This window comes from Gobio gobio, assembly GCF_949357685.1.
Source record: "Gobio gobio genome assembly, chromosome: 8".
Classification (NCBI taxonomy): Eukaryota; Metazoa; Chordata; class Actinopteri; order Cypriniformes; family Gobionidae; genus Gobio; species Gobio gobio.
Window position 1 is genome coordinate 46,459,295 of NC_137114.1, and position 27,792 is coordinate 46,487,086.

At 40.7% G+C, this 27,792-nt stretch overlaps 1 protein-coding gene across 1 annotated transcript; it reads right to left on the reverse strand.

Moving 5' to 3' along the window:
- Positions 1-484: 484 nt before the first annotated feature.
- numa1 (nuclear mitotic apparatus protein 1) lies at positions 485-27,369 on the reverse strand (the record flags this gene model as incomplete). The annotated part of the gene is made up of 22 exons (XM_079823361.1): positions 485-923; positions 4,684-4,914; positions 5,895-5,981; positions 6,071-6,412; positions 6,484-6,620; positions 6,867-7,062; positions 9,869-10,154; positions 10,245-10,408; positions 10,494-10,682; positions 10,822-15,267; positions 15,405-15,518; positions 15,618-15,758; positions 15,838-15,955; positions 19,268-19,379; positions 19,458-19,594; positions 20,673-20,820; positions 22,447-22,537; positions 22,692-22,760; positions 23,896-23,981; positions 26,978-27,057; positions 27,149-27,234; positions 27,328-27,369. 22 exons carry the CDS (start codon positions 27,367-27,369, stop codon positions 900-902), a joined length of 7,326 nt encoding a protein of 2,441 aa, XP_079679487.1. The 3' UTR covers positions 485-899.
- Between the last annotated feature and the right edge of the window lie 423 nt (positions 27,370-27,792).

Sequence of the window (27,792 nt, forward strand, 5' to 3'; positions counted from 1 at the left end):
CCTAATATTACAATCTTCCAAATAAAGTTGCACTCTTTAAAATAACAATCAAATAAGAAGAAACTGCACATTGAAAACACCTGATGTGTGTAGCCGACTTGTTCATATTCAATGATTTGTTACCTGAGGATACAGGTTTGAATGCACCGCAATCCTCCGGGAATCAAGAGCTTGATTGTTAAAATTAGCGTTTGACAAGCATCTTTTTCCACATATGAAAACACATGACAGCTGAAACTTTCCATAAAATTAGACCATGAATCCAGTCCTAGGAATGATCTCTAGTAAAAAAAACACTTTGTTGAACATCTGGCTAATTGCTTGGAGATGATCCAGTTAGACATTTGTTAATAGATATGATAACACATTGTTTCACATCAGATCTATAAACACAAGTTTGATTTGACTGGTACATACAATTTATATCCAGTTTTGATGCCTTTAAATATTCACCTTTTTAACACAGGTATCTTTTACAAATATTGCACATATAGAAGCTTTATTAAACTTGATTGTTTCACTGTAGCTTTAATTTGTACAAATTTACAGTATAAAACCAGTTCTAAAGCACTGAATGCAACGCAGAATTGCACAATAACACTTTCCAAAGCGGCTCTGCAAACACTAAGGTATATTGACTTTCCACGGAGACGTTGCTGCATTCATACATGCACCGCTTCTACTTAGCAATGGCTGACAAGCCCGTCAATGACTCGATAGAAAAAAGATTATCATCAAGGAAACTAACAAGGAATACATTTAAATATTATACATAAAGAACAATTATATAAACAGGACAGTAATTAAGATCACTGCATCCCATAATAAAAAAATATAACTTATTTGCAAGAAGAAAAGACAAGAAAAGGGAATTGTTGGCATGTGTTGAATCCTCAAATTTACACCTTAATCCTGAACTTCATCTGTGGAGAGAGAGAGAGAAAGAGGTGTCAAAAGATGCACTCAAACACATATGAGCGTACAATATAGAAATTGTAATTGAAAAAAAATGAGAACAAAATGACATTTTTGAAAGTGAGATCTGGACGGAGTGCAACTGAATAACCCCAACATCAGATGAAACGATCAGAAATGCAGAGTGACACCACCACCACCAAACATACACTCAACTGAGCAGATGGTCAAAGTGTTTGACAATTTAAATTGAGCTATATAACCTGTATTTGCATGTATATCAGTGGACATGACTACTGCGCGTTATTTACACGCAAAACTCAACCAACAAATTAAGACAATGAGAAACTCCTCATTAATTGTCAGGGACGGCACAAAAGGTGAGTTTAGATGTTTACAATTGCGGAGCACTTACTATAGAAGTCGGCTGATATGAAACTGCATAATATTTTAAATGTGCAGTGTGTAGTATTTATGAGGATCTATTGACAGAAATGCAATATAATATACAGTATGTTTTCAGTGGTGTATAAAGACCTTACATAATGAACCGTTATGTTTTTATTACCTTAGAATGAGCCATTTCTATCTACATACACCGCAGATCCCCTTATAGTGAAGCCGCCATGTTTCTACAGTGGCCCTAAACAGACAAACTGCTCTACAGTGCGCTAGCTACTCTCTGCAGTCTCAGACGACGACATGTGTCCTGTGTCAGCCACCGTAGCTTCTCTATGTGCTTTGAAAGGGAGGGGTGAGCAGAGGGCGGTTGCAATTTACAAACCTCACCGCTAGATGGCGCTATAATTTACACACTGCACCTTTAAGTGTTTAGTCCAGGGGTCTCCAAACTCGGTCCTGGAGGGCCGCTGTCCTGCAGAGTTTAGCTCCAACTCTAATTAAACACACCTGAACCAGGTAATGAGTGTCTTAATAGGCCCTTGTAAGACACTCATTAGCTGGTTCAGGTGTGTTTAATTGCGGTTGGAACTAAACTCTGCAGGACAATTAGGTTGTTAAGGTGACGTCACACGGCAACGCTTCCGGGTCCAAATGCTCATCTCGTATCACAAGAAAAAACAACAAACGGTGCTAATATACACACACAATATGGTGTAATACTTCAAAAAAAAAATTATAATCATAACCTTTATCTCCATACCAAAATTCCAGATGGCCAGACAGTGATTAATCTTTTATAAATTGATAAAATATTAATGTCTGTGACGCTGTGAGCACAGAGACTGTTGTGTAGACTGTAAGTATTTGAAATGTTTAACTTTTTAAAATGTTTGATGTATAATATGAATAAATAGCCCTCATAAACGAGTTGGTGGTCCAGTGGGTTTAGCCATGGAACTGATATGCAGAAGGTTGCTGGTTCGATCCCATCGGTCACCACCAGTGTGTCCTTGAGCAAGGCAATTTACTCCATGTTGCTCCAGGGGGATTGTCCCTGTAATAAGGGCACTGTAAGTCGCTTTGGATAAAAGCGTCTGCCAAATGCATAAATGTAAAATGTAAATAAACGGCATTCTCAAGTGAAACGAGTTGAGGCTTGGACCCAGGAACGGCGTTCCTTACGTCACGACTTAACAAGCGGATGGCCCTCCAGGACAGAGTTTGGAGACCCCTGGGTTAGTCTTTTGTTTTTAACAATTTGCATAATGCAAAGCTGCTGATGCCAGACTTTTGACAAATAATGTTCAAAAACATGCAAAAAAAACCAAAGAATTTAAATAATCAATTGACATTAAGAATATTTCATTTGTAAAGTTTTGCATTTACACAATTAACAAAAAATTTCACTAAAACCATTTTGCTAAATTTCACACCATAAAATTAGATAACACCGGCCACCAAACACATAAAGCCAGAGTTGATTTGAGCAAATGAGCAGGACAGTGTGAGTGAAATAAGCCCACAGAGGAAAGAGCCCTGCAGATTTAAAGGAATGATTACAGCGACACATACAGTGAAATACTTCGATCAGCACAGATCAGCGCAGTCACTGGTTTTCCTAAACAGACACACAGCAAATACTTCATCACACCTGCAATTTCCAACCATAAATATTAAAGAAATAATTAATAAAAAAAGATTTAAAAAAAAAAAACACTTTCCTATGCATTATATTTAGTGATGCACCGAAAGTTATTTTCTAGCGAAACAGTAATTAACAATTTTCATTTAGGCCGAAACCTGAAATAATCTGAATTAAAACCTACAACAAACCTGAATAAATCAACATTAAAAAGTTTATTGCATTTTTTAAATAGCACTTAAGGCTTGACATTTGCAATTATATAATTTACGTTTGTACTCCAATTCATTGCTGAAGTATAAATATTTAAACGATTGCAATAAAAACTTTATGACAGATTTTTTTCAGACATTAAAAATAGTGAAGACTACAGGATAAGTAAAAATATAATGAATATAGAGCATATAATTATCTTAAAAAATGATGGGCATTGAATGGCTTTTCTGAGGTAAATATAACATTACCAGACACCGTTTACAAGCGGTTTTATTGACGTCTTTCCGCGGTTGAAAAGCTGATTGAACGATTGCAAGTTGTACTGTGTCTTTCAACATACTGTACCTTCTGGTCATGATTATTACATGCTTTAACTAGTAGTAAAGAGGAAGAGATGATCTGTTTATAGTTTGCATTTGAGAAAAGCTCAGGTTCATATCAAATGTAACAAAGCTTACTGTGATTATTGTGCTACATTATATTGTGTTTAGTAAAGATTTCTCTCATACATGAACCGAGATCTTTTAAAGGAACACGTCACTATTTTTGAAAATAGGCTCATTTTCCAACTCCCTGTTTTCGAGTTTTACTGTTTTCGAATCCATTCAGCCGATCTCCGGGTCTGGCGGTAGCACTTTTAGCATAGATCATTGAATCCGATTAGACCGTTAGCATCTCGCTAAAAACATGACCAAAGGGTTTCAATATTTATCCTATTTAAAATTTGACTCTTCTGTAGTTACATCATGTACTAAGACAGACGGAAAATGAAAAGTTGTGATTTTCTAGGCCGATACGGTTAGGAACTGTTCTCTCATTCCTGCGTAATAAACAAGGAGCTTTGCTGCCGTACCATGAGTGCAGCGGCGCAATGATATTACGCAGCGCCTGAAAATAGGCTAACTTCCGTCAACATAACCAACGTGACAACCTGCTTACACAGAGAGCGTGCTGGGGACTATTTTCAGGCGCTGCGTAATAGCATTGTGCCGCTGCACTCATGGTACAGCAGCAAAGCTCCTTTGAAGAGCCAAATTTTAAATAGGAAAAATATCTAAACTCTTTGGTCATTTTGAGCGAGATGCTAACGGTCTAATCAGATTCAATGATCTATGCTAAGCTTTGCTAAAAGTGTTACAGCCAGACCCGGAGATCGGCTGAATGGATTCGAAAACAGTAAAACTCGAAAACAGGGAGTTGGAAAATGAGCCTATTTTCAAAAATAGTGGCGTGTTACTTTAAACTGTGGTTTTTAGTTGATCAAAATGAAAATCCATTAAAAATGGGACATTGATATTGCCAACCCAGCTTATCCATGTGCAGAAAAGACATGTATCATCAATTAAACGTAATCGTTTCGGTCAATTATTTTAATCTTCCAAAACGGTTTCAAATTTCAATGCATCACTAATTCACCATGTGCTCTGGATCTTCCCAGATCAGAACTACATGGTCTTGGTTCATGTCCACACAGAGAGCTTTTTCTTTAACAGAAGTGTTTCTTGTACCTTTTTGGCATTGGAGGATTTGGGGGACTTGTTTCGGGGAGACTTTCTCAGAGTCGAGTCCAGAGGAGACTTGCCGCTCACCGCGGAGCGCAGGGCTCGACTGGCCACGGCAGGAGATTTGCGGGCGCTGTTTCGCAGCTTGTTGAGGCCGCGCTGCAGCCTGCTGTCGCCACGGACGCTGTTCTTTGGTGTGTTAACAACAGTGAATACCACAGACTGCCTTCGCTCGGCCTACAGATGAGAGAGTGAGAGCAATCAAACATTATCACTGTGTGAAAAACCCTTTTACCTGGCCATCTAAAGGAGGACATACAATATTCTTCCAAAGAGATGAGAACAAAAAAACATTTGTGAGGTACATGTTACAGTTTTTAATGAGTTTGCAGAATAGCACTACTCATAACATTACAAAGGCATAATATTGCATAATCAATGCAACTATTTTCGTAAAAGGCCTATTATGAGATTATCAAAATGATTTAGGCTCTAAAATGCTACTATTTGAGATACTGGATCTTTATTATATATAGTAGTAGCCAAAAGTGATGTTGATCAGACTAGGGAAATTGACAAAACATAAAAATAATTCTTAATTAATTTCAACTGTTGTTAAAGTCAATTGTTGTATTTATGATGGCACAATTTGGCATGTTTCATTGTGTTGACATCATTTTTGGCAAGGCTTTCATACAAACAAAAGGAAATACAAGAGAGAAAAATTTATGAAATATTAATAACTGATCATTATGTAGTCAGCGTATGTTTTTCTATGCATTTTTTTATTTGCATAAAAAAAATATTTTGTTAAGGTTAATGTTTTGTTCTTCCCTCATATTTTAAAATATTTAAAACAAAATTTCTTCTCATATTTTAATGATTTAATCAAACTTATAGGATAACTAAAAACAAATATATCCTTCTGACATAACTTTTGGCCACTACTCTATATTTGTAATATTGGCCTATTATATTCCTGAAACTAATGTTTTTAAACAAAGCTGATTGTAATAATGCCAACCAAAAACTCTAAAAGCAAGCTTCAAATGTTAATTTTGGAAATTAAAAACACTAATAGCTAATTTATAAACCACTAGTAGCTGTGTGTCCAAATAGCTTTTTAGCCAAGTTCTGGGGATATTTTACAGTAATTTTGTTCTCAAAGAAAGTCTAGGTTAGTAAACACCACAGGTGCTCAACAAAAAGTGCATTACCGGAGAGTTTGGAGGTCTGTTTTGACTGTTGCCGAACCTGCCTTTAGGCGTCATTGGTCGCGGGAAGCAACTTGCCAACTTCTTAGCCTGTGGAAACAACAACAACATCTGTAAACGACAGTCTTACAATTTTAGTAACATGGCAAAATATGCCCGTTCATATCAATCTCTCGTACCTCAGGTGTGTCTGGGCCTTGCAGTTGTGATCCAGGGCGTTTGGGAGCCAACGGGCTGCGTTTATTTTCTGAAGCACGCAGCTGTGCACTGTTTTTTGTGAGCTGAGAGGCCCGATGAGCAGCAGTGCTGGACCGGATCTGACCCGGCAACATGGTGGCGCGCTGAGGCTGGGAGTGCGCGGGACCCTGGCTCGAACTTGCTCCAGGCGCAAGGGAGAAGCGGCGAGAGTTCAGGGTCTCTAGTATCTGCCCCGGAGCCATGGAAGCACGTCGGATCGTATCGTCCGGGTCACCCATGCGCAGGTCATCGTCCGTTATGGTGAACGACGGTCCAAGACTGGGCTACGGAGGCAGAATAATACGTTTGATTCGAGTTTTATACAAACAACTAAAGCAAACTATTACAAGCTTACCCTGGACTCCAATGGGTAGCTGCTCTTCAGGTGAGGCAGACAGGCTTTGTTTCGTGCCTGCAATTCGGCGATTCGCATCCAATCATCAGCAGCATGTTCGGGTTCATTCTCTGATCCGATACAGAACGTACTGGTGGCTACACAGCGCACATTCACAAAAAATGAGTTATTTAATTATCTAGACATTACCATCTAACTACCAAGTATGACTGCATGATTTAAAAAAAAAAAAAATTGACTGCAATTTAAAATACAACAAAAATTATTTGCAGGGCTGCAAAATTTAGCCCCAAATTTTTTATTATATATCAATATGTATTGTAATAATCTAATGTATTGTGCAAAGTAACTAAAAGCAATGACGTCTAATGACAAAATTTCACCTCTTGGTGGGGCGATGCTGTGCACGGTACTTCTGCGATATCCAGGCAGATTTTGAAGGGTGTCTGTTTTTGATAAGCTTTCCTCTGAGAGGTCTAAGGAGATCGGCCGTGAGTGATGGACTGCCAAGTTGGGCTGAGATCGGGTAGAGTGCAGACTAGAAAACGAATCCTCGCCTTCAGCACTTCCTGGTGTCTTCTATACAAGCAAGAATAAACACACTTTATAACCTTTGCAACCCAGAAAAAAAGGAGACTTGATCAAGAAGCCATGAAACAATAGTGGTACTAGTCAAAGTCTATTTAGGGTGTGTTCACACTTGTAGTTCGGTTGGTTCGTTTGGTCCAGACCAAAAGAAAAAAAAAAAAGTCCTGGCCTGCTTCACACTGGCATTTTAACACAGAACCTAAAGGCATATGTTGCGTCTAAATTCGCCTACTTATACTACGACCTAAATGCATGTACTCTTTTTGTGAGAAATGCAGTCGCATGTTGATCTGCCAGTCGTGGGTCTTTAATGCAGAGACTCCTCTCATGTGTTTGCAGTTTAAATATACTGATGCATTTAAAAGTTAATGTCTAAAAGTATCATTACTAAAGTTCTCAATGCTGCTGCAGGTGAAATATAATGTGGATAATATTGAATAAATATCTTTTGGTCAGGTTAAATACTGATAATTGCTCACTCAAACCCTTTTATCGAACCTTCTCTACTTAACCGTCGGACTCGCATTACAGTCATGTTTGTAGTTTAACACTTTTTATCCGCGTTTGTAGTTCTAATCGAATCCTCGTCTATCTCGCAATGGGTTGTGGCCAATATATGCCGTTAGAGTGCGCATCAATCTGCACTTCAAATTCTGACCAGATATAGTAAACCATCCAGGTATCTTTGGAATACTCTTTTCAACATACTACGATTTGGGACATACCAATTCTTTTTTCGAATACTATTTAGTACGGATAGTATGCGAATTGGGACGCAGCGATAGGGATAGGTTCACAACCTGATTGGTCGGCTTTTATAACGTAGCCTATATTTAGACTAGTTTATATTTAGAGACAGAACTTATTGAACATCCAAAACAATGCTGTGTGCTGGGCTAAATGCGCTCGTTGTATGTGCATAGCTACATATGATGGTATTTTGACCAGCTGAGAACTCGTGAAGAGCTTATAAAATGTGTAAAGGAGTCAAAACAGCGGCAAGAATCCCTCCGTCACACACACAAACAAAGATCTGCTGTGAGGAGACGCATTGTTTACATGTCTCTGGTGCGTGTTGCGTTCATTTTTAATCTAAACCACACCAGAGATTTTTTGGAAGCAGACCGAGACTCATCTTTTCATCTTTTTACACCAGGGTTTGTGTTAATTTAACCAAACATGCTAAGTGTGAACACGCCCTTTAAAGGCAAATAACATACCTGTCTCATAAATGGTGTTTCTTGCAAACAAATAGAATTAAAAAAGTATATATTTCAGGTTGGTCCAACCAATGCATGTGCAGCCCTAACTGTAACAGCAACTTCAATGAGGTGTGGAAATTATGCTAAAGACTGTATACATGTATCATGTTGGTCCGGTCAAAGATTTATGTAAAAACTAGTGCTGGGCATCGATTAAAAAGAATTAACTAATTAATCGCACTTTTTTCTGTAATTAATCGCAAGTTTTTAATATTTTACGTTTTTAATATTTTGATATTGTAATAATTTCAGTTACTCTCCAAATTAATGTATAAACAATTTAAAGACAGCATATTTTAAATATGTGTTGTATTGTCATCTTTTTATGAATGAAGGCCAGTATCACTGATGCTAAAGTGTCTATGAAACATTAATGACGTTACATTACAGTATAACTGAAAGCTCCCAATTTAAACATTTATTAGGCTTTAAAAAAACAACTTTTAATTTAAGTGAACTTAAAACAATCTTTACATAAACCCAAAATAATAAATGTTATATTTACCCATGGCCTTCCCTGTTATACATATACAGAAATGTAATAGTTATCTTTCTTAACTGCATAAATAATAAATTAAATATAGATGAATCATCATTAAAGCTAAAATTTTCTCTGTTCCCGTTGTTCTGTGATGAACATTAATGACAGGCATCATCAGTGCTACTGTCACTTTAAGAACAGCCGCGGATCTCACGCGCTGTCCCGCGCATCTCATTTCCTCACAACTCTTTAAGTTCATTTATGACGTTATATAACTAATTTAAGACTCCTAATATGAGAATACTCAAAATTCTCTGTGTTATTGTTTGTTCAAGAGCAAAAGAGAACTCGATGTGAGCAGGAAACTGACGCGAGTCTATCTATGCGTCGAGTGTGTGTGTGTGTGTCCCTTGATTAGCTGACATGAGACGCATCCACACAGACAGGACACTGACACACACACACACACACACACACACACACACACACCACACACACACACCACACACACACACCACACACACACACCACACACACCACACACACACACCACACACACCACACACACCACACACACACACCACACACACACACCACACACACACACACACACACACACACACACACACACACACACACACACACACACACACACACACACACACACACACACACACACACACACACACACACACACACACACACACACACACACACACACACACACACACACACACACACACACACAGCACGTTCTCTTGTGTCTAGTCGCTTGTAAGCATTTACATGAATAAGAGCGTGATGATCATGTAACGCTAAGCAAAAATGGATATAAAAACGGACGCTACGTTATTTGCGTTAAATATTTTAATTGCGTTAAGCTGAAAAAATTAATCGCCCGCGTTAATTTGCCCAGCCCTAGTAAAAAACTGACAGTGATGTTATTGATTGGCTCTTTAATGTTGAAGGTGAAACTTACTTTACAAGAGCCAACTCAAACTTTTTTTAACCCAATGATGTGCAAAAGCCATGTAGACGTTTGTGCATTTCCTACCTTAGCCATTGTGATGTTGATAACTTGTGTAGTGCGTCGCCTGCGTGCCGAAGCAGTCAACTTCTTTGCAGAGTCAACAACAAGATCGCCAATGGAAGTGATGCTGGACTCTAGTTTGCGTTCAAAGACATCGTTGTGGTCTACTTTACGCTTGCTGCCTTGTTTACTCATAGGCGTGAAGTAGAGAGTCTCCAGGGATTCTGACCCCAAGGCATGGCGTTTAGCAGCCAAGCGCTCAGAACTGCGTACTAGTGGAGTGCTGGATTCACCCGGAATTGCTGATTGACTACCAATTTAGGAAAACAGGATAATGACACTGCATGAGTTACCTGGAATACTATGTGAGAAACCTGTACAATTGGGCTGGTTTAGTTACCTGTTAGCATTGAGGGAATCATTCAGCTCAAACTCCAGGCTATCGGTGCTGGTGTCCTGACGTTTCTCTGGGACTCTAATGTATTGACATTCTCTATGTCTCATGTCCTCAATGTCATCAGTTACCTTCCTCTGCTCTCGCAGTTGCCGGTCAGCAAAGTCAACCTGCGACCAACACACAATCAATCATCAATCTCAACAGGAAACTCAATTTCAAAGCTTGTTTTATTTTCAAAGATTGTAAACTAACTTGTGCCTCCAAGCTTTTCACTTTGCCGTTTGCCTGGTCTAGTTCCATGCGAGCTAGCTTCAGTTCCGTCTCCAGAGCTTTGACTTCCCTCTTACTGGCCTCAAGCGATTGCTCAAAATTTTTGTTCAGTTCCTGAGCCTCCACCAGCAGCTGCTTTTTACCGTTGTAGTGATTCTTGGCTTTCTCCACCTGAGAAAGAACCATAAGACAGCCATTGAGTTTTTAAATAAGGTGATGTCAAACTGGAGCAATTTAGTTGTGCAATGAGGATTCTTTAAAACATCAAAATGCATGAAAGAAACATAGAAAGATGTAACTCAACACAGACCTGTGCTTTGTAGTGCTCTACTGCTTCCGACTTTGCCTTCAGCTGCTCCAGGAGTTCCTGATTCTGCTCTTCCCACTGTCGGGAAGCCTTTTTAAGATCAAGGATAGAACCATTTTGCTTCTCAACCTTCAACTCCAGCTCAGCTCGAATCTTCTGGGAGGCATCACACTCTCTCTGGAGAGACTGGTTTAGAGAAGTCAGATGGCTCCTTTCTTGCCTCAGCATCTCCAAATTCTGCTGGTAGCCATCCATTTGATGTTTGTCGACATGAAGCTCAACAATTCTCTTCTCCAGTTCCTCTTTTGCCTGATGCATCTCAAGGATATCTTTTTCTTTTTGTTGGCACAGCAGTTCTTTCTGCCTCAGATTTTGATCCAAAGACTGCAAACAATGGTCTTTGTCAGTGACCTCACAACTGGCAGTGTCTAGTTGTCTCTGTAGTGTTTCAACCTTCTCTTCAAGAGCTGTGCAGAGATCATCTTCAGACTGTTTGGCCCTTAATTGTTGATTATTCATTTCATCTTGAAGAGAACTTATTTGTGCTTCCCTCTCAGAGGCAAGAGTAGAGACCTCTTGTATTTTAGCCTGAAGTTCACTTACGTTCTTCTCAAGCTCTCGAGCAGTTTCTCGAAGTTTCTCTTGTTCACAAAACTCAGTTTGAAGCAACAGAAGCTCAGATTCTTTCTGTGAAGCTGTAGTTGTCAGCTCTACCACTTGCGTCTTAAGAGCAGCCATGTTCTCCATTAATGTGTTGTGTTTAACCTCTAAAACAGAAATCTCCTGTTGCTTCTGCACTTCAGTGTCCTGGTAACTGCGGATTTTATCATTGAGAGAGGTTACTTCAGTTGACAGATGGTCTCTTTCCTTCCTCACCATCTCCAAATTCTGCTGGTTCACCTCCAGTTGTTGTTTCTCAACAAGAAGCTCATCAATCCTCTTCTCCAAGTCCTCCTTTACCTGATGCATATCAAGAACAGCTTTCTCCTTTTGTTGGCACAGCAGTTCCATCTGATTCAACTTCTGATCCAAAGTCTGCAGAAGTTGGTCTTTGTCTGTGACGCCATTACTGACAGTTTCCAATTGTTGTTGAAGGGTTTCTACCTTCTCCTCTAGCTGTTTGCGGAGATCATCTTCAGACTGTTTGGCCCTCAATTGATCCTTCATCTCATTTTGAAGAGAAGCCTCCCTCTCGGAGGCAAGAGTAGAGACCTCTAGGATTTTAGCTTGAACGTCACTCACTGTTCTCTCAAGTTCCTCACGCTTGGCTGTCTCAAGCTCCTGAGCCTTTTCTCTAATGCTCACTTGCTGATGAAGCTCATTTTGAAGCAAGATAAGCTCTGAATTTTTCTGTGAAGCTGTAGCCGTCTCCTCCACCAACTTCTTCTCAAGGGCAGCCACGTTTTCTTTCAACAGGTTGCATTCTACCTCTAAAGCAGACATCTCCTGTTGCTTCTGCACTTCAGTGTCCTGGTAACTGCAGATTTTGTCATTGAGGGAGGTTACTTCAGTTGACAGGTGGTCTTTTTCCTTTCTCACCATCTCCAAATTCTGCTGGTACTCCTCCAGTTGCTGTTTCTTATCATCAAGCCTTTTCTCCAGGTCCTCCTTTGCCTGATGCACCTCCAGGAAATCTTTCTCCTTTTGAAGGAAAAGCCCTTCCATCTCCTTAAGCTTTTGATCCCGAGACCCCAACAGATTGTCTTTGTCTGCAACACTGCCATTGACCGCATCTAATTCTCCTTGTAGGGTTTCTACCTTCTTCTCTAGCTGTCTGCGGAGATCATCTTCAGACTGTTTCCCCCTTAATTGACCCTTCATCTCATTTTGAAGAGAAGCCTCCCTCTCGGAGGCAAGAGTAGAGACCTCTAGGATTTTAGCTTGAACGTCACTCACTGTTCTCTCAAGTTCCTCACGCTTGGCTGTCTCAAGCTCCTGAGCCTTTTCTCTAATGCTCACTTGCTGATGAAGCTCATTTTGAAGCAAGATAAGCTCTGAATTTTTCTGTGAAGCTGTAGCCGTCTCCTCCACCAACTTCTTCTCAAGGGCAGCCACGTTTTCTTTCAACAGGTTGCATTCTACCTCTAAAGCAGACATCTCCTGTTGCTTCTGCACTTCAGTGTCCTGGTAACTGCAGATTTTGTCATTGAGGGAGGTTACTTCAGTTGACAGGTGGTCTCTTTCCTTTCTCACCATCTCCAAATTCTGCTGGTACTCCTCCAGTTGCTGTTTCTTATCATCAAGCCTTTTCTCCAGGTCCTCCTTTGCCTGATGCACCTCCAGGAAATCTTTCTCCTTTTGAAGGAAAAGCCCTTCCATCTCCTTAAGCTTTTGATCCCGAGACCCCAGCAGATTGTCTTTGTCTGCAGCACAGCGATTGAGCGCATCTAATTCTCCTAGTAGGGTTTCTACCTTCTCCTCTAGCTGTCTGCGGAGATCATCATCAGACTGTTTGGCCCTCAATTGATCCTTCATTTCATTTTGATGAGAAGCCTCACTCTCGGAGGCAAGAGTAGAGACCTCTAGGATTTTAGCTTGAAGTTCACACACCGTTCTCTCAAGTTCCTCACGCTTGGCTGTCTCAAGATCCTGAGCCTTTTCTCTAATGCTCGCTTGCTGGTGAAGCTCATTTTGAAGCAAGATAAACTCTGACTTTTTCTGTGAAACTGTGGCCGTCTCCTCCATCAACTTCTTCTCAAGGGCAGCCGTGTTTTCTTTCAACAGGTTGCATTCTACCTCTAAAACAGACATCTCATGTTGCTTCTGCACTTCAGTGTCCAGGTAACTGCGGATTTTATCATTTAGAGAGGTTACTTCATTTGACAGGTGGTCTCTTTCCTTTCTCACCATCTCCAAATTCTGCTGGTACTCCTCCAGTTGTTGTTGTTTCTCAACAACAAGCTTATCAATCCTCTTCTCCAGGTCCTCCTTTACCTGATGCATCTCCAGGACATCTTTTTCCTTTTGAAGGAAAAGCCCTTCCATCTCCTTTAGCTTTTGATCTCGAGACCCCAGCAGATTGTCTTTGTCTGCAGCACAGCGATTGACCACATCTAGTTCTCCTTGTAGGGTGCCAACCTTCTCCTCTAGCTGTCTGCGGAGATCATCTTCAGATTGCTTGGCACTCAATTCTTGGTCCTTCATCTCATTTTGAAGATAAATAACTTGAGCCTCTCTCTCAGAGGCAAGAGTGGAGACTTGTAGGATTCTAGCTTGAAGTTCACTCACTGTTCTCTCAAGTTCCTCACGCTTGGCAGTCTCAAGCTTCTGAGCCTTTTCTCTAATGCTCTCTTGCTGGTTAAGCTCGTTTTGAAGCAAGAGAAACTCAGACTCTTTATGTGAAGCTGTAGTTGTTGCCTCAGCCAACTGGTTTTGTAGAGATGTCAGGTTTTCCTGCAGCACATTGTGTTGGGTCTCTAAAACAGACATTTCTTGTTGTTTCTGCACTTCTTTTTCACTGTAACGGCAGATCTGCTCTTTAAGAGATGTTACCTCCACTGACAGAACCAGCATTTCCTCTCGTTTTTCTGATGCGGCTGAAGAAGCAGAGTGAAGCTCTTGCTGAAGTTTTTTAACAGTCTCCTCATGCTCCATGCGATTTGATTTGAGCATTTCGTTTATCTCAATGTTTTGTTCCTTCACAAGCTTCAACTCGTGGTCAACAGAGTCATACTCGTTCCTCAGATTTCTGATTTCGGCATCTTTCAGGGAAATCTGCTCGGAGAGTTCCAGAATGTGAGTTTGGAGGCTTTCGATTTTAGTCAAAGCCTGACTAACCTGGATCTCTCCCTCAGTTTTTTCCTGTCTGAGAACATTTATTTGCCCTTGAAGGTCTTCAATGGCCTGTAGATGCTCATCAAGCTCCTGCTGCGATATGCATGCCTCCTTTTTCAAGGAATCATTCTCTTCTAACACTTTTTGATGCTCCTCCAGCTTCTTCTCATATTCTTGAACGGTGCTCTTGGCGCTTTGCAACTCAATAATGAGGCCATTTAGGGCATCCTGCTGTGATGCTCTCTCCACTTCTAAACCCTGGATCTCAGCATGCAAAGCATGAACCATCTTGTCTAAAGAGAAAACCTTCCCCTCAAGCTCTTCTCTCTGTTGGCGGAGGTCCGCAGAGATTTTGATCTCCACTGTCAGCTGCACTTCCACCTGCTGTAGACGAGAAACATCACTTTCAAGAGCTGATATCTGCGCAGTGAGCATTTCCTTCTGACTCCGTAGGGCCTCCTCCAGTGTTTCTCTCTCCAAACGGATGATGTTGACAGACTGCTCCAGATCGAACACAACCATCTGTAGTCTTCTGGTTTCCTTTTCAAAAGAGGCTCTCTCCTCAGCCAACAAAGCCTCAACTTCCGCCTTCTCCTTCACAAGACGGGAAATAGTGTCCTGAAGCTCAGCAAGTTTAAGAGTCAGATCTGCCAGCTCCTGTTTAAGCTTCTCCCACTGCAAAAAACCAAAAGAAATTAAAAATGTTAGTTAACAATTGGTCAATTCCATGAAGAGGATTTAAAGAATATTTCCATCAGAAAACAAAATATAGCCCCGTGTAAACATGATGACAGAAGGACAGAACATCTCACCTCCATGATGGGTCCCAAAACCTCTCCTCTCTCCTGAGACTGAGCTTTCTGGAGTTCATCCTCCAGAACAGAGATCTTTCCTTGAAGGATCTGCACTTGCTCACTCAGACACTCCTGCACAGGATGAAGTGTATACAGATTAATAAACACCAGTCAGGGAGAGTACAAAGCAAAGAAATACAAAATGATTCATTTAATCGAAAATTAACACACCCTGTGTGTGACGGCCTCATTCAACTCATGCTCGAGAAACTCCTTTCGGCTCCTCCATTCAGCCAGTGATGATTCATGGGCCAGTGTGAGTTTGGTAACTTCCTCCTCAGCTCTCGCCAGCTGAGCGAACGTGTTTCGCACCTGATAAGTTCAGTGTGAGAGAGGAATCAGTTTTAAACAGATTAGCAAGACAGAAAGGCGGGGTGGAATTGTAGGTCACCTGAGCAGCGAAAGTTTCGTTCTCCTCCATTAATTCGTCAATCTTTCTGTCCTTCTGAGAGTTATCGGTTTTTAAATCTTGGCACTGCTTTACAACCTCGTGCACTCTGCGGAGAAGACTGTACAAGAAAAAAAAAACAGCTCAAGTCTCATTTGTTAGCATTCGTTAATGCATTAACTAACATGATCAAGCAATATATTTAATAGTAGGGATGCCACAATTCTCAATATAATATTGAACCATTCGGTACGGCATTCACGGTTCAATACGCGCTTGTGAATTGCGGTTTTCTCGGTTTTGCATTGAATTAATTATTTTTCTACAAATTAGTTTAAGTAAGGGTTTTCAATTCTTTTAAGTAAAATAGAGTATTGCAATAAAAAGTATTTTTTCTCCTTAACCTCTTGCTGTTCCTGTCGCCTAAGAATAGAATAACAAAAAACTGATGTGACAAGCCATCAGAACCGAACCGAAAACCGTGGTTAAAAACCGAGGTATGTATTGAACCGTGGATTAACTGTATTGTTGCATCCCTATTTAATAGCATGTATTAACCCTTATGAGCACACACAGACATGCTTAGGCCCTGTTTACACCTAATATTAAGATGTTTCGGTTGATCGGATCACAAGTCAGAAAGAGGCTTCCATCCTGCCCAGACCTTTTTTGGGGGGCAACCAGAATTGACATTTGTGAGCAGTTGAATATTCTGGGACTATGTATCGATAAGAAGTTGCTATGGACTAATCATCTGTCAAACATCTGCAAGCGTGCTGGACAGCGTCTTGGAGCTCTGCGTAGGATGGCCAACAAGCTTGATGTTAAAGGTAGGGCCAATGTCTATAAGGCACAAGTCAGGAGTACCATGTAGAACTCATGCCTTGCCTGGATGAACGCATCACAGACCACCCTTGGGCAGCTTGACAACATCCAGAAAAAGGCACTGAAAATCATTGGGGAGGATGAGGACACTGCCCAAAGGAAATATGCAATCAGCCAGCGTAGAACTGTTGCAGCAACAACTGTGCTTTTTAAAATGCACACTGAAAACTGTCCAGAGGATCTCAAAGCTCTGCTACCTCCACCTGATCTCCTTTGCCAAACCACTCGGAGAGCACGACCAATTCACGCCCTAAAACTCCCCAAGTCCGACACCAAATGCTTGGGGAGGAGTTTTCTTCATTCGGCTGTAACAACTTGGAACTGCCTCCCCTGTGCTGTGGTAGGTGAAATCACCTCAAAGAATGTTCAGGCCTTCAAGAAGAGACTAAACAAACACCTACTCAGCTAAAAAACTGTAATCTCCTGATGCTTAATGTCACTTATCCTATATATCTAGTCCTGAGCAGCTGCAGATCACGATAGGCTCTCGGAACATGAACTGTTAAAGGTCCCATGGCATGGCATTTTTCTATTATTTTATAATGTTTCCTGAGGTGTACTTATATTGTTAGTATGACTTTTACATCATAGTTTAGAAATAAAAGGCATTATTTCTATACTGCTGTTTGCTCTGTGGCTGACTGCCCTGCTTCAAGAGGCGTGTCTGCTGTGAGACTTCAGTAAAAACGCCCACTGTTGTGATTGGCTGACATCTTTGCATTTTAAATGAGCGGAGGGGGCGTGGTTTAACGAGGTCTACGAGGCACGAGCTGCTGCCAGAGAGACGGATGGACCTGAGTTCACTTCACATCAGTTCTCAGCATGTCTGAACTGTTGTAGTTACAGCATATACTTCAGGTTATTAGTCTATTTCTAGTCGGAGGGGCTGTCACTCATGTCAGAAAGTTAGTAACTTTAGTAAATTATGGATCAGCGCTGACTGGAGACGCGAACCATTTAGAACGATTCAGTCCGATTTGGTGAACTGATTCGGTTCACTAAAAAGAACTGGTTCAAAAGAAAGATCGTTCGCGAACCGGACATCACTAATGTACCAGAGACGGAGCTCAGCGATTGCTAACAAAGTTATTTATAGTAACTACTGAGTTGTGAGAGCGCTGTCTGTCAGCGCGAGTTTATTGTGTTTGTATCTGAGAGTTCTGAATAAACACGAGTCCCAGTCACACCGAGTCCGTCTTCATCATTATTACCAACTTTGTAACACATGCAAAGTACCATTACAGCTGTCGAGATGAACGAGTTAAAAGTAAGTGTTGATAATAGCATTATTTTTCAAATAAAATAAAAGCGTCAGTGACGCGCGTTGAGTACACAGCGCAAACAAAGACACAACAGCAGTAATCGAATGTAATCCAGTTTATTGTGGGGCTAGGCTGGCTAGCCCGGATATGCTCACGCTTACCCCCCTTCTGCTTAATCTCACGCCGCGTTTGGTGCCTCCGCTGTGGGCCAGATGCAGTACTGGGGGTCGGGGATGTTGAAGGCCACCGGCCAGTGCAGCCCGAGCTTCGGCGTGTGTGAGGCCGATGTTGAGCAGAAACTCATGACTGTATGCACATTTTAGAACCGATAGACGCGACGAGGACGTACAAAAACACTGACTCACAAGATAGAAAACACGAAAACACCGTTCTGCCGGGAGAGAGAGAAGCCGCATTGTGTGCACGAATAATAAATAATTAGCTACACATCAGAAATCACTGATCACAGATCAGAAGGAACTGAAAAAAGACTGTTTTCATTTGTACATCCAAACACTGAGAAACTGCCAGCGTTCACTCGTTCACAACCCATGATCTCGCGAGCGTTTGCATGGGCGTGACAGATTCTCTGGGCGGAGGAAAGGGAGGGAACCGTTCCTGCTTGGACGTCAAACCAGGAGACTTCAGGATTGGCTCGTCTGGCCTGTCATTTTCTCAAAGGCAGAGAGAGACAGCCAGAACTCGGGTTTACACCGATCAACATTTCTATCCACTTGGGGACAATATTCAGGCAAGGGGAACTCATATTAATGTTGAAAAACCTCATAAAATGAAAATTTCATGCCATGGGACCTTTAATGCCTGTATCTGCATAAGCTTAAATAAAATTTAAAAAAAATTAAAAAAAGTGGACAACGCTAAATACAGGTGTAATTGCGGTCTAAAACACTTTGAGCTGGTCCACTTTCTACCACTTCCAGAGGTAGTCAAAAACACATTCAACCGTAGTGTAAACGCTCATATTGTCAAACAGCCACAAACGACCATCTACTCCACCTACTTTAACGGCTGAAGACCTAAATTGGTTTGAAAACTAAAAATGTACCAAGCATGGTCTTACGACTGTCAAAGCAGAAACAAAAGCTGCTGCTCTCTGTACCCATAAACCCTCCCCTTGAAGAAATCAGGACAGAAGTGGTCGAAAGTGGACAAAAGAGATGGATTAAAACACCAGGTGTAAACAGGAATGAGTCTCCCTCATCTACTTGTGAAACGATCGACCCAAACGCATCTTCAAAGTCAACCTTAACCTTCTTGCGCCTCACCTCTCGTTCTTCTCCTGCAGCTCCAGCAGAGCAGCTTTATGGTCTGTCTCCAGTTCTCGTTGTTCTTTCAGCATTCGGTCCACCCTATGCTGCAGCTGGATAATCAGACCCTCTGTGCGCAAAAGAAAGAGAAATTCAACCAAATTCACACCAGAGTTACTTCATTCACTCCAGACGGCATAAAGGATACCTTTTTCAGAGATTATGTTGAACTGATCGGCCAGTTCTTTCTCCAGCTCGTCTCTCACGTCTCCCTCATGTGCCAATTCTTTCCGGAGTCTCTTCAACTGGAATTGTGGTGTGCTCATTACATCCTGCACTGGAGAGCTGGAGATCAAGGACGTACAGGTATTATTTGGGCATTTGTCATTCAGAGAATTTTCATAAAAGCGAAATGTTGCAAAGCAACAAATCAGTACAGATTTGCTGCTTAAAAGTACTATGCTGTCATTGAGTTAATGCCTAACCGACAGCATTTGTAGTTCAGAATTCCTTGAATGGGCACTTCTCCCGGATGAGCGTTTGCACATCAACCAGAGCGAGAGCAAGAGCCCATCAACGCGCTTCATTCAGGTTATGGAGGCCGTCGGCAGCGCTGTCATTTTGTTTTTAGACCACGAAATCAACAATGTCACTAAAGAAGTGTTTTTTTTAGTTGTGAGGGAAAGATCACCTTGTTCAGCTTACCAAATAACCCAGCGTTAAGGAAACAGTGGATGCAGTTTGTTTATCCGGAGCAGCAACGGAGTTCTGCAAGTGTGTTTGTTTGTTCCCGGTCGTGAGTAGAAACCGCAGACGGTGAATGAAACTGCATCAAATGTCTGTGTTTTGTTGGCAATCGGTGCGTAAGGGCATTTAATGTGAACAACACAAACGTATAGTGAATCAAATTATCCAGGGATAATGCCATGATGTATTGTTTGTGTGTGACTTTGGCTCCGTCCACTGCACGCCTTCACAAGCTCGGCTGTTCTCGGAAAGAATCGGTAAAAAGTCTCTTTCTTTTATAAATACGATAAAACTAAAGACTCTTCTGAGTCTTCTTTGAGTTGTAAAGTCACTTTTTTAATCCTTTTAGATGAATGGCATTGCTGTCATGGCAAAAAACTTTGCACAGATAAGGTTAGTTAACCATTTGTCACAATACAATCATGTTAACGTGGGAGGTAAAAAGTGGAGAAATAAACATGTGTTGATTGTCCAGTACAAGTTAATCTCATTTCATAAACTTAAATTGATTTTATTGTAAACAAAAAGTATTTTCAATTAGTACTGTCTTACTTCCATAGGCACCCCTGATAACAGTTATAACTTTCTGAAGCCGTGACTCATTTAACATTTTTGATTGTTTTAGTGAAGAAGCCATTTTGTCCTTCACCATGGGATCAGCACAAAAGACACTGACCTGTCCGAGCTGGAAGCCACTGTGCAAAGCTCTTGAAACTGAACTCTGGGAAGCCGTGGGAACCGGCCGACGACTGGAGACTCCTCATCAGTATACATTAAAGAGCTGCCGCTGCTCCCACCGCTGGAGTTCACAACGTTCATAACAGCTACACAGACAGATGATTGATGCGCTAAGATTATATTTGGTGTAAATATTACAGATGTCATCACTTTTCCAGTGGATTGATCACATTAAGAATTGATTTTTATATTACAGGTTTTCTGAAATGTGCTTAAATATGCAAGAGAGACATTATGTACTCATTTGGATAATTTCCAGAACAGAACTCCAAGCATTGGATAAAGCCAGATTCAAAAGATTAATTTTGTTGAAAAAAGTTAAAGATTTTTACAGACGGAATTTATTAGGAAATTACATACACCAAACTTTACAGATGTGTGATTCATGACATACACTATATTGCCAAGTATTGGGACACCCCTCCAAATCAGTGAATTCAGGTGTTCCAATCACTTCCATGGCCACAGGTGTATAAAATCAAGCACCCAGGCATGCAGACACTTCTACAAATATCTGTGAAAGAATGGGTCGCTCTCAGGAGCTCAGTGAACTCAAGTGTGGTACCGTGATAGGCTGTCACCTGTGCAATAAGTCCATTCGTGAAATTTCTTCACTACTAAATATTCCACAGTCAACTGTTAGTGGTATAACAAAGTGGAAGCAATTGAGAACAACAGCAACTCAGCCATGAAGCCATAGACCACGTAAAAAAAAACAAAAAAACATTCACAGAACGGGGTCAGCGCATGCTGAGGTGCACAGTGCCCAGACGTCGCCAACTTTCAATCACTACAAACTTTCTGTGGCCTTCAGATCTGCTCAAGAACAGTGTAGAGCTTCATGGACTGGGTTTCCATGGCCAAGCAGCTCATCCAAGCCTTACATCACCAAGTGCAATGCAAAGCGTCGGATGCAGTGGGGTAAAGCGCGCCACCACTGGACTCTAGAGCAGTGGAGACGTGTTCTCTGGAGTGACCAATCACGCTTCTCTGCCTGGCCATCCGATGGACGAGTCTGGGTTTGGCAGCTGCCAGGAGAACGGTACTTGCCTGACTGCATTGTGTAAAGTTTGGTAGAGGGGGGATTATGGTGTGGGGTTGTTTTTCAGGGGTTGGGCTTGGCCCCTTAGTTCCAGTGAACTCTTAATGCTTCAGCATACCAAGACATTTTGGACCATTTCATGCTCCCAACTTTGTGGGAACAGTTTGGGGACGGCCCCTTCCTGTTCCATCATGACTGAGCTCCAGTGCACAAAGCGTCGGTCCATAAAGACATGGATGAGCGAGTTTGGTGTGGAGGAACTTGACTGGCCTGCACAGAGTCCTGACCTCAACCCGATAGAACACCTTTGGGATGAATTAGAGCGGAGACTGAGAGCCAGGCCTTCTCGTCCAACATCAGTGCCTGACCTCACAAATGCGCTTCTAGAAGAATGGTCAAATTCCGATAAACACACTCCTAAACCTTGTGGAAAGCCTTCCCAGAAGAGTTGAAGCTGTTATAGTTGCAAAGGGTGGGCCATATTACGGATTAAGAATGGGCAGCCAATAAAGTTCATGTGCATGTAAAGGCATGCGTCCCAAAACATTTGGCAATATAGTGTATGTGTTGTAATTGCAGTGTCTTGCCTTCATTTACTCTTAAACATTATCCATTTCACTCTCGAAAACACAGTCAATAATGCGGAATAATGAAAAGGTGTTAAACTTACAGTCTTGGTCTAGAAACTGATCTAAGCCTTCGTCTAAAGACAAACCATCAGCGTCATCTTTAACGAAACGAAACATGGCTGTAATCTCCGACTGACACAGACAGAGAGAAAGAGACACAAAAGAATCTTCGTTAAAGAGCAACAATTTCAAAATGAGTCAGAGCATTCAATATTTGTTGCAGTAGCACTAGATATAAAGCTACTGCAAGCAAAGCATCTAGCAGTGATTAGCAAAGACTCACCACCTGTATTCTTGAATCCGAGGGTAACATGTTGCCCTTTTTAAAACTGCAGTAACAAAGCAGAAGCACCACCTGTGCACAAATAAAAACACAACGGAAATTCTGAACAATTAAAAGGAACAATTCACATGCGTCCCATCTATTGATGTGACCACAGCAGGCAAGACCCAAAAATTGTGAATTCAAAAAGTATTTTCACAATATCTTTCACACAAAGCTTAAAGGGATAGTTCACCCAAAAAGGAAAATTAGCCCACGATTTACTCCTCCTCAAGCCTTACGAGGTGTGTATGACATTCTTCTTTCAGACGAATAAAATCTGAGTTATATAAAAAAAATTCTGGCTAATCAATTTATAATAGCAGTAATAGTTGCTCTGTTTTTGAAGAAGTCCATAAAAAAATGCATCTGTCCGTCAAATAACTTGCTCCACGCCGCTCCGGGGTGTTAATAAAGGCCTTCTGAAGCGAATCGATGCGTTTGTGTAAGAAAAATATCCATATTTAAACATTTATTTAATTTTTTTCTTTGGCTCTGCGTTAGCCGTCCCCGCACCACCACTTCCGGCGAATAAGGTCAAAATACATGCAAAATACAGACGCGATCATAGATATATACATAGATTCCTCATTAGTGCCTCCGCGGATCGGTCGAATAAGGCATCTACGTATATATATATCTTTGATCACGCCAGTATTTTGACCTTAATCGCCAGAAGTTATGACGCTGGGAATAAAAATCTTCATTTGTGTTCTACTGAAGAAACAAAGACACCTACATCTTGGATGCCCTGGGGGTAAGCAGAAACATAAACATTTCGTTTTTGGGTGAACTATCCCTTTAATTTCTTTTCCACTGAAGAAAGAAAGACATGAACATCTTGGATGAGATGGGGGTGAGAAAATTATCAGGAAATTTTCAATTTGAAGTGAACTAATCCTTTAAAATAGCATAATATGGGCACTTTAAAGTTACATTCTATTAGCTCTTTTTTCTACTCACTATGGTGTTGTTAGAGGTATTATTTATCATAATCTAATTGTAATAGTTTACTTTAATTACTTTTTATTAGTTACAATCTTAAACAATATTTAATACTTATTTTTAATATTTATCATCATCATTTTAATATAATTAATAATTTATTTTAATGGTCTTTATTATTTATTTAGTTTAACCCCGCCCCCCCCATTTAGAGCACAAATACCTTGGCAAGCTGAAGCTCCAGGTCAATCCCTTGATTGATTTTCTGTAAGATGAGGGTACTTTGTCTTTTGGTGAGGTTAAATTCATCTGCATATGGAAAAGAGAAGTTTTAACCTTAGTTTCAAAAAAAAAAAAAAATTGTGCACATGAATCATGTAAACATTACGTCCATGGTCATGACAGGTGTTGAGATTTCTACATTTAAAAGTTACTTTTTAGGTAAAAAGCCTTGCCACAATTATACTTTTTTTCTGTAGTAGTTTAAGTAGTTTTCTGCAAAATTGAGACAAATACTGTCAATAGAGCATAATGTCACTACTACAACATGTTAGCCTGGATGCCAGCCGAAGATAGCCCCGCCCACAACATCGGGAAGTTCGGTCTGGACTTGATCCGTTGTGGTAGCCTGGTCCTATCAGACTCTCATACATTTAATTTGTTCAGAGAGTCTGGCCACTCTCCATTGACAAGCGTTTACTTCCTTGAAGGCGGGTACTCTGTTGAAGTTTAAAGGTCCCATGGCATGGCATTTTTCTATTATTTTATAATGTTTCCTGAGGTGTACTTATATTGTTAGTATGATTTTTACATCATAAAGTGTCATAATTTAGAAATAAAAGGCATTTTGTCTATACTGATGTTTGCCCTCTGGCCGAATGACCTGCTTCATGAGGCGTGTCTGCTGTGAGACTTCAGTAAAAACGCCCACTGTTGTGATTGGCTGACATCTTTGCATTTGAAATGAGCGGAGGGGGCGTGGTTTAACGAGGTCTACGAGGCACGAGCTGCTGCCAGAGAGACGGATGGACCTGAGTTCACTTCTCATCAGTTCTCTCAGCATGTCTCAGTTCAGTGAACTGTTGTAGTTACAGCATATACTTCAGGTTATTAGTTTATTTCTAGTCGGAGGGGCTGTCACTCATGTCAGAAAGTTAGTAACTTTAGTAAATTATGGATCAGCGCTGACTCGAGACGCAAACCGTTTAGAACGATTCAGTCCGATTTGGTGAACTGATTCGGTTCACTAAAAAGAACCGATTCAAAATAATGATTTGTTCGCGAACCGGACATCACGGAGACGGAGCGATCGCTAACAAAGTTATTTATAGTAACTACTGAGTTGTGAGAGCGCTGTCAGTCAGCGCAAGTTTATTGTGTTTGTATCTGAGAGTTCTGAATAAACACGAGTCCCAGTCACGCCGAGTCCGTCTTCATCATTATTCTACCAACTTTGTAACACATGCAATGTACCATTACAGCGAGATGAACGAGTTAGTAAGTTTGATTAAAGCATTATTTCTAGATATGTTCCAATCATATGAAAAGCGTCAGTGACGCGCATTGAGTAACTTACACAGCGCAAACAAAGACACAACAGCAGTAATCGAATGTAATCCAGTTTATTGTGGGGAAAGCTGGCTAGCCTAGCCGGATACCCTCACGCTTACCCCCCTTCTGCTTAATCTCACGCCGCGTTTGGTGCCTCCGCTGTGGGCCAGATGCAGTACTGGGGGTCGGGGATGTTGAAGGACGACCGGTCAGTGCAGCCAGAGCTTCGGTGTGTGTGAGGTTTATCTCTAAAGATGTGGCTCTACCAATGTTGAGCAGAAACTCATGACTGTATGCACATTTAAGAACAGATAGACGCGACGAGGACGTACAAAAACACTGACTCACAAGATAGAAAACACGAAAACACCGTTCTGTCTGGAGAGAGAGAAGCCGCATTGTGTGCACGAATAATAAAAAAAAATAAAAAATAAAAAGACTTCTGTTTTCATTTGTACATCCAAACACTGAGAAACTGCCAGCATTCACTCGTTCACAAGCCATGATCTCTCGAGCGTTTGCATGGGCGTGCCAGATTCTCTGGGCGGAGGAAAGGGAGGAAACCGTTCCTGCTTGGACGTCAAACCAGGAGACTTCAGGATTGGCTCGTCTGGCCTGTCATTTTCTCAAGGGCAGAGAGAGACAGCCAGAACTCGGGTTTACACCGATCAACATTTCTATCCATTGAATTTGTTCTAATCCTAAACGGAGAACTTGTTCGTATATGCATTCACCTTTACTATTTCTCTCAAATGATGATCGTGTAGGTAAGTACTGCGTGTATCCTTAAATTACTTTTAGAAAACCGGCAAAGATCGTTTACACTAGGGCTGCACAATATATCGAAATATCGCTAATGTGCATATCGCAACGGCACGCAATATCTGAATGATTTTAATAGGCTACTTCAACATTGTGAAAAGTGTACGTTTTAGGTCGATGCATATAGCAGAGAATAGACTGGGCACACGACTATTACTTATGTGACTTTGCTTGACGTTAAAAAGAGTTATTAAACACAATAACTTGCGAAAAACAACTCCTTGCAGTCTCGTGCTGTCTGACACAGCTTCTTGATGTTAAGTTTTAGGTTGATATAACTATATATTACCATGTCAAGCAAAGAGTTTTTGGTATTTAAATATTGCCATTACATTTTTTTGTTTGTTTACATTGATGTTAAAATTATATTGTCAGATTTGTGACATTAATTTTTGCTAAAACACTGCTGGTCACTTTCAAAAGTTGTAGCGATGCTTTCTTTTCCCAGAAAGAATGTGAAACACAAATGGTCTCAGTTTTTAAATAATTTTTTAATATAATCTAAATAGATTTTACACACTTAAAGCAATATCGTATCGCATATCAAATTAAGGTATTGCATATCGCATTTTTCTTAAATATCGCACATCCCTAGTTTACACTCATCTTCTCTTTCTACTTCTTTCAGCGTGTGTGCAGTTGAGTTCTGTTGACAACTATGCGTCGCTCAACATACGACACTAAAACCGTTGCTCTGATTGGTCTATCCAATTGAGGGCATTTTCTTTCCTGGTTCGGTTAAAACACGCCCGATAATCACAGCCCAATGGTGCAGCATCAGACTCATAATCTGACTACAATCTGAGTATGACAACGTCAGGCTAACAACAGGTCTCATTCATTTCATTTTCTAAAAAAAAAAAACACATCACAGATATGGTACAATCAATAAATTGTAGAAAGAAAGACACAAGCACAGATTTTAAACTCACCATGTAAAACGCGCAAGATGCCTTCCAATTTCTCATACAGGGATAAAGCGGTAAAATCCTTAAATTTCTCCTTCCTGCTTCTACAGTAATAGATGATGCATTGGTCAGAGGCAAATTAAGTTGCAAGTTATCATGGCATTTCCGTATGACCATCTGAAAATGACAACTTACAGTTTGCAGCAGATCTCCAGGAGTCGAATCCCATTTCTCATACTAAAGAAGTCCCAGATTGGCTTCTCGGGAAACATGGCATTCATCTGTCAAAAGGACAAACGTCAATATAAAGATCTATTGAAACTTTACAGGGGGAAACATTAGAAATATAAAACACACATTACAAACTGTCTTACCCATGTCAAAAGTGGTCCCGCATTGGTCCTGTTGAACTTCATGGCGGACTCTATAAAACACATTTTAAATGTGTTGTAATTAATCCAGGAAAAAGTCATTCAGACAACGAAGTGTGCTTGATGTTCACATTTATATTGTCTACTTCTGTATAACAGATATTGTAATAGCCCAAAGAGAAAATTTCTTCAAGGACACAGAATGACATTTGATTATTTTAATCATAACAAACAAAATTTAAACCTATGACACTATCCGTGAACGTTGGTGCACATACAAATCCTTAATATGATATGCTGAGCAAATACACACAAATATAATTTAGCAATAGAGTATAATTATGCTCAACCGGTAAGTTTTTGCTTTGTTTGTTTACTCTGCAACGTTTAGCCCGCTAACTTCACAAATGTTTAAACAACATGTCGACCGTGGCAGAAATACTATCCTCACAAACCAACCAATAACGC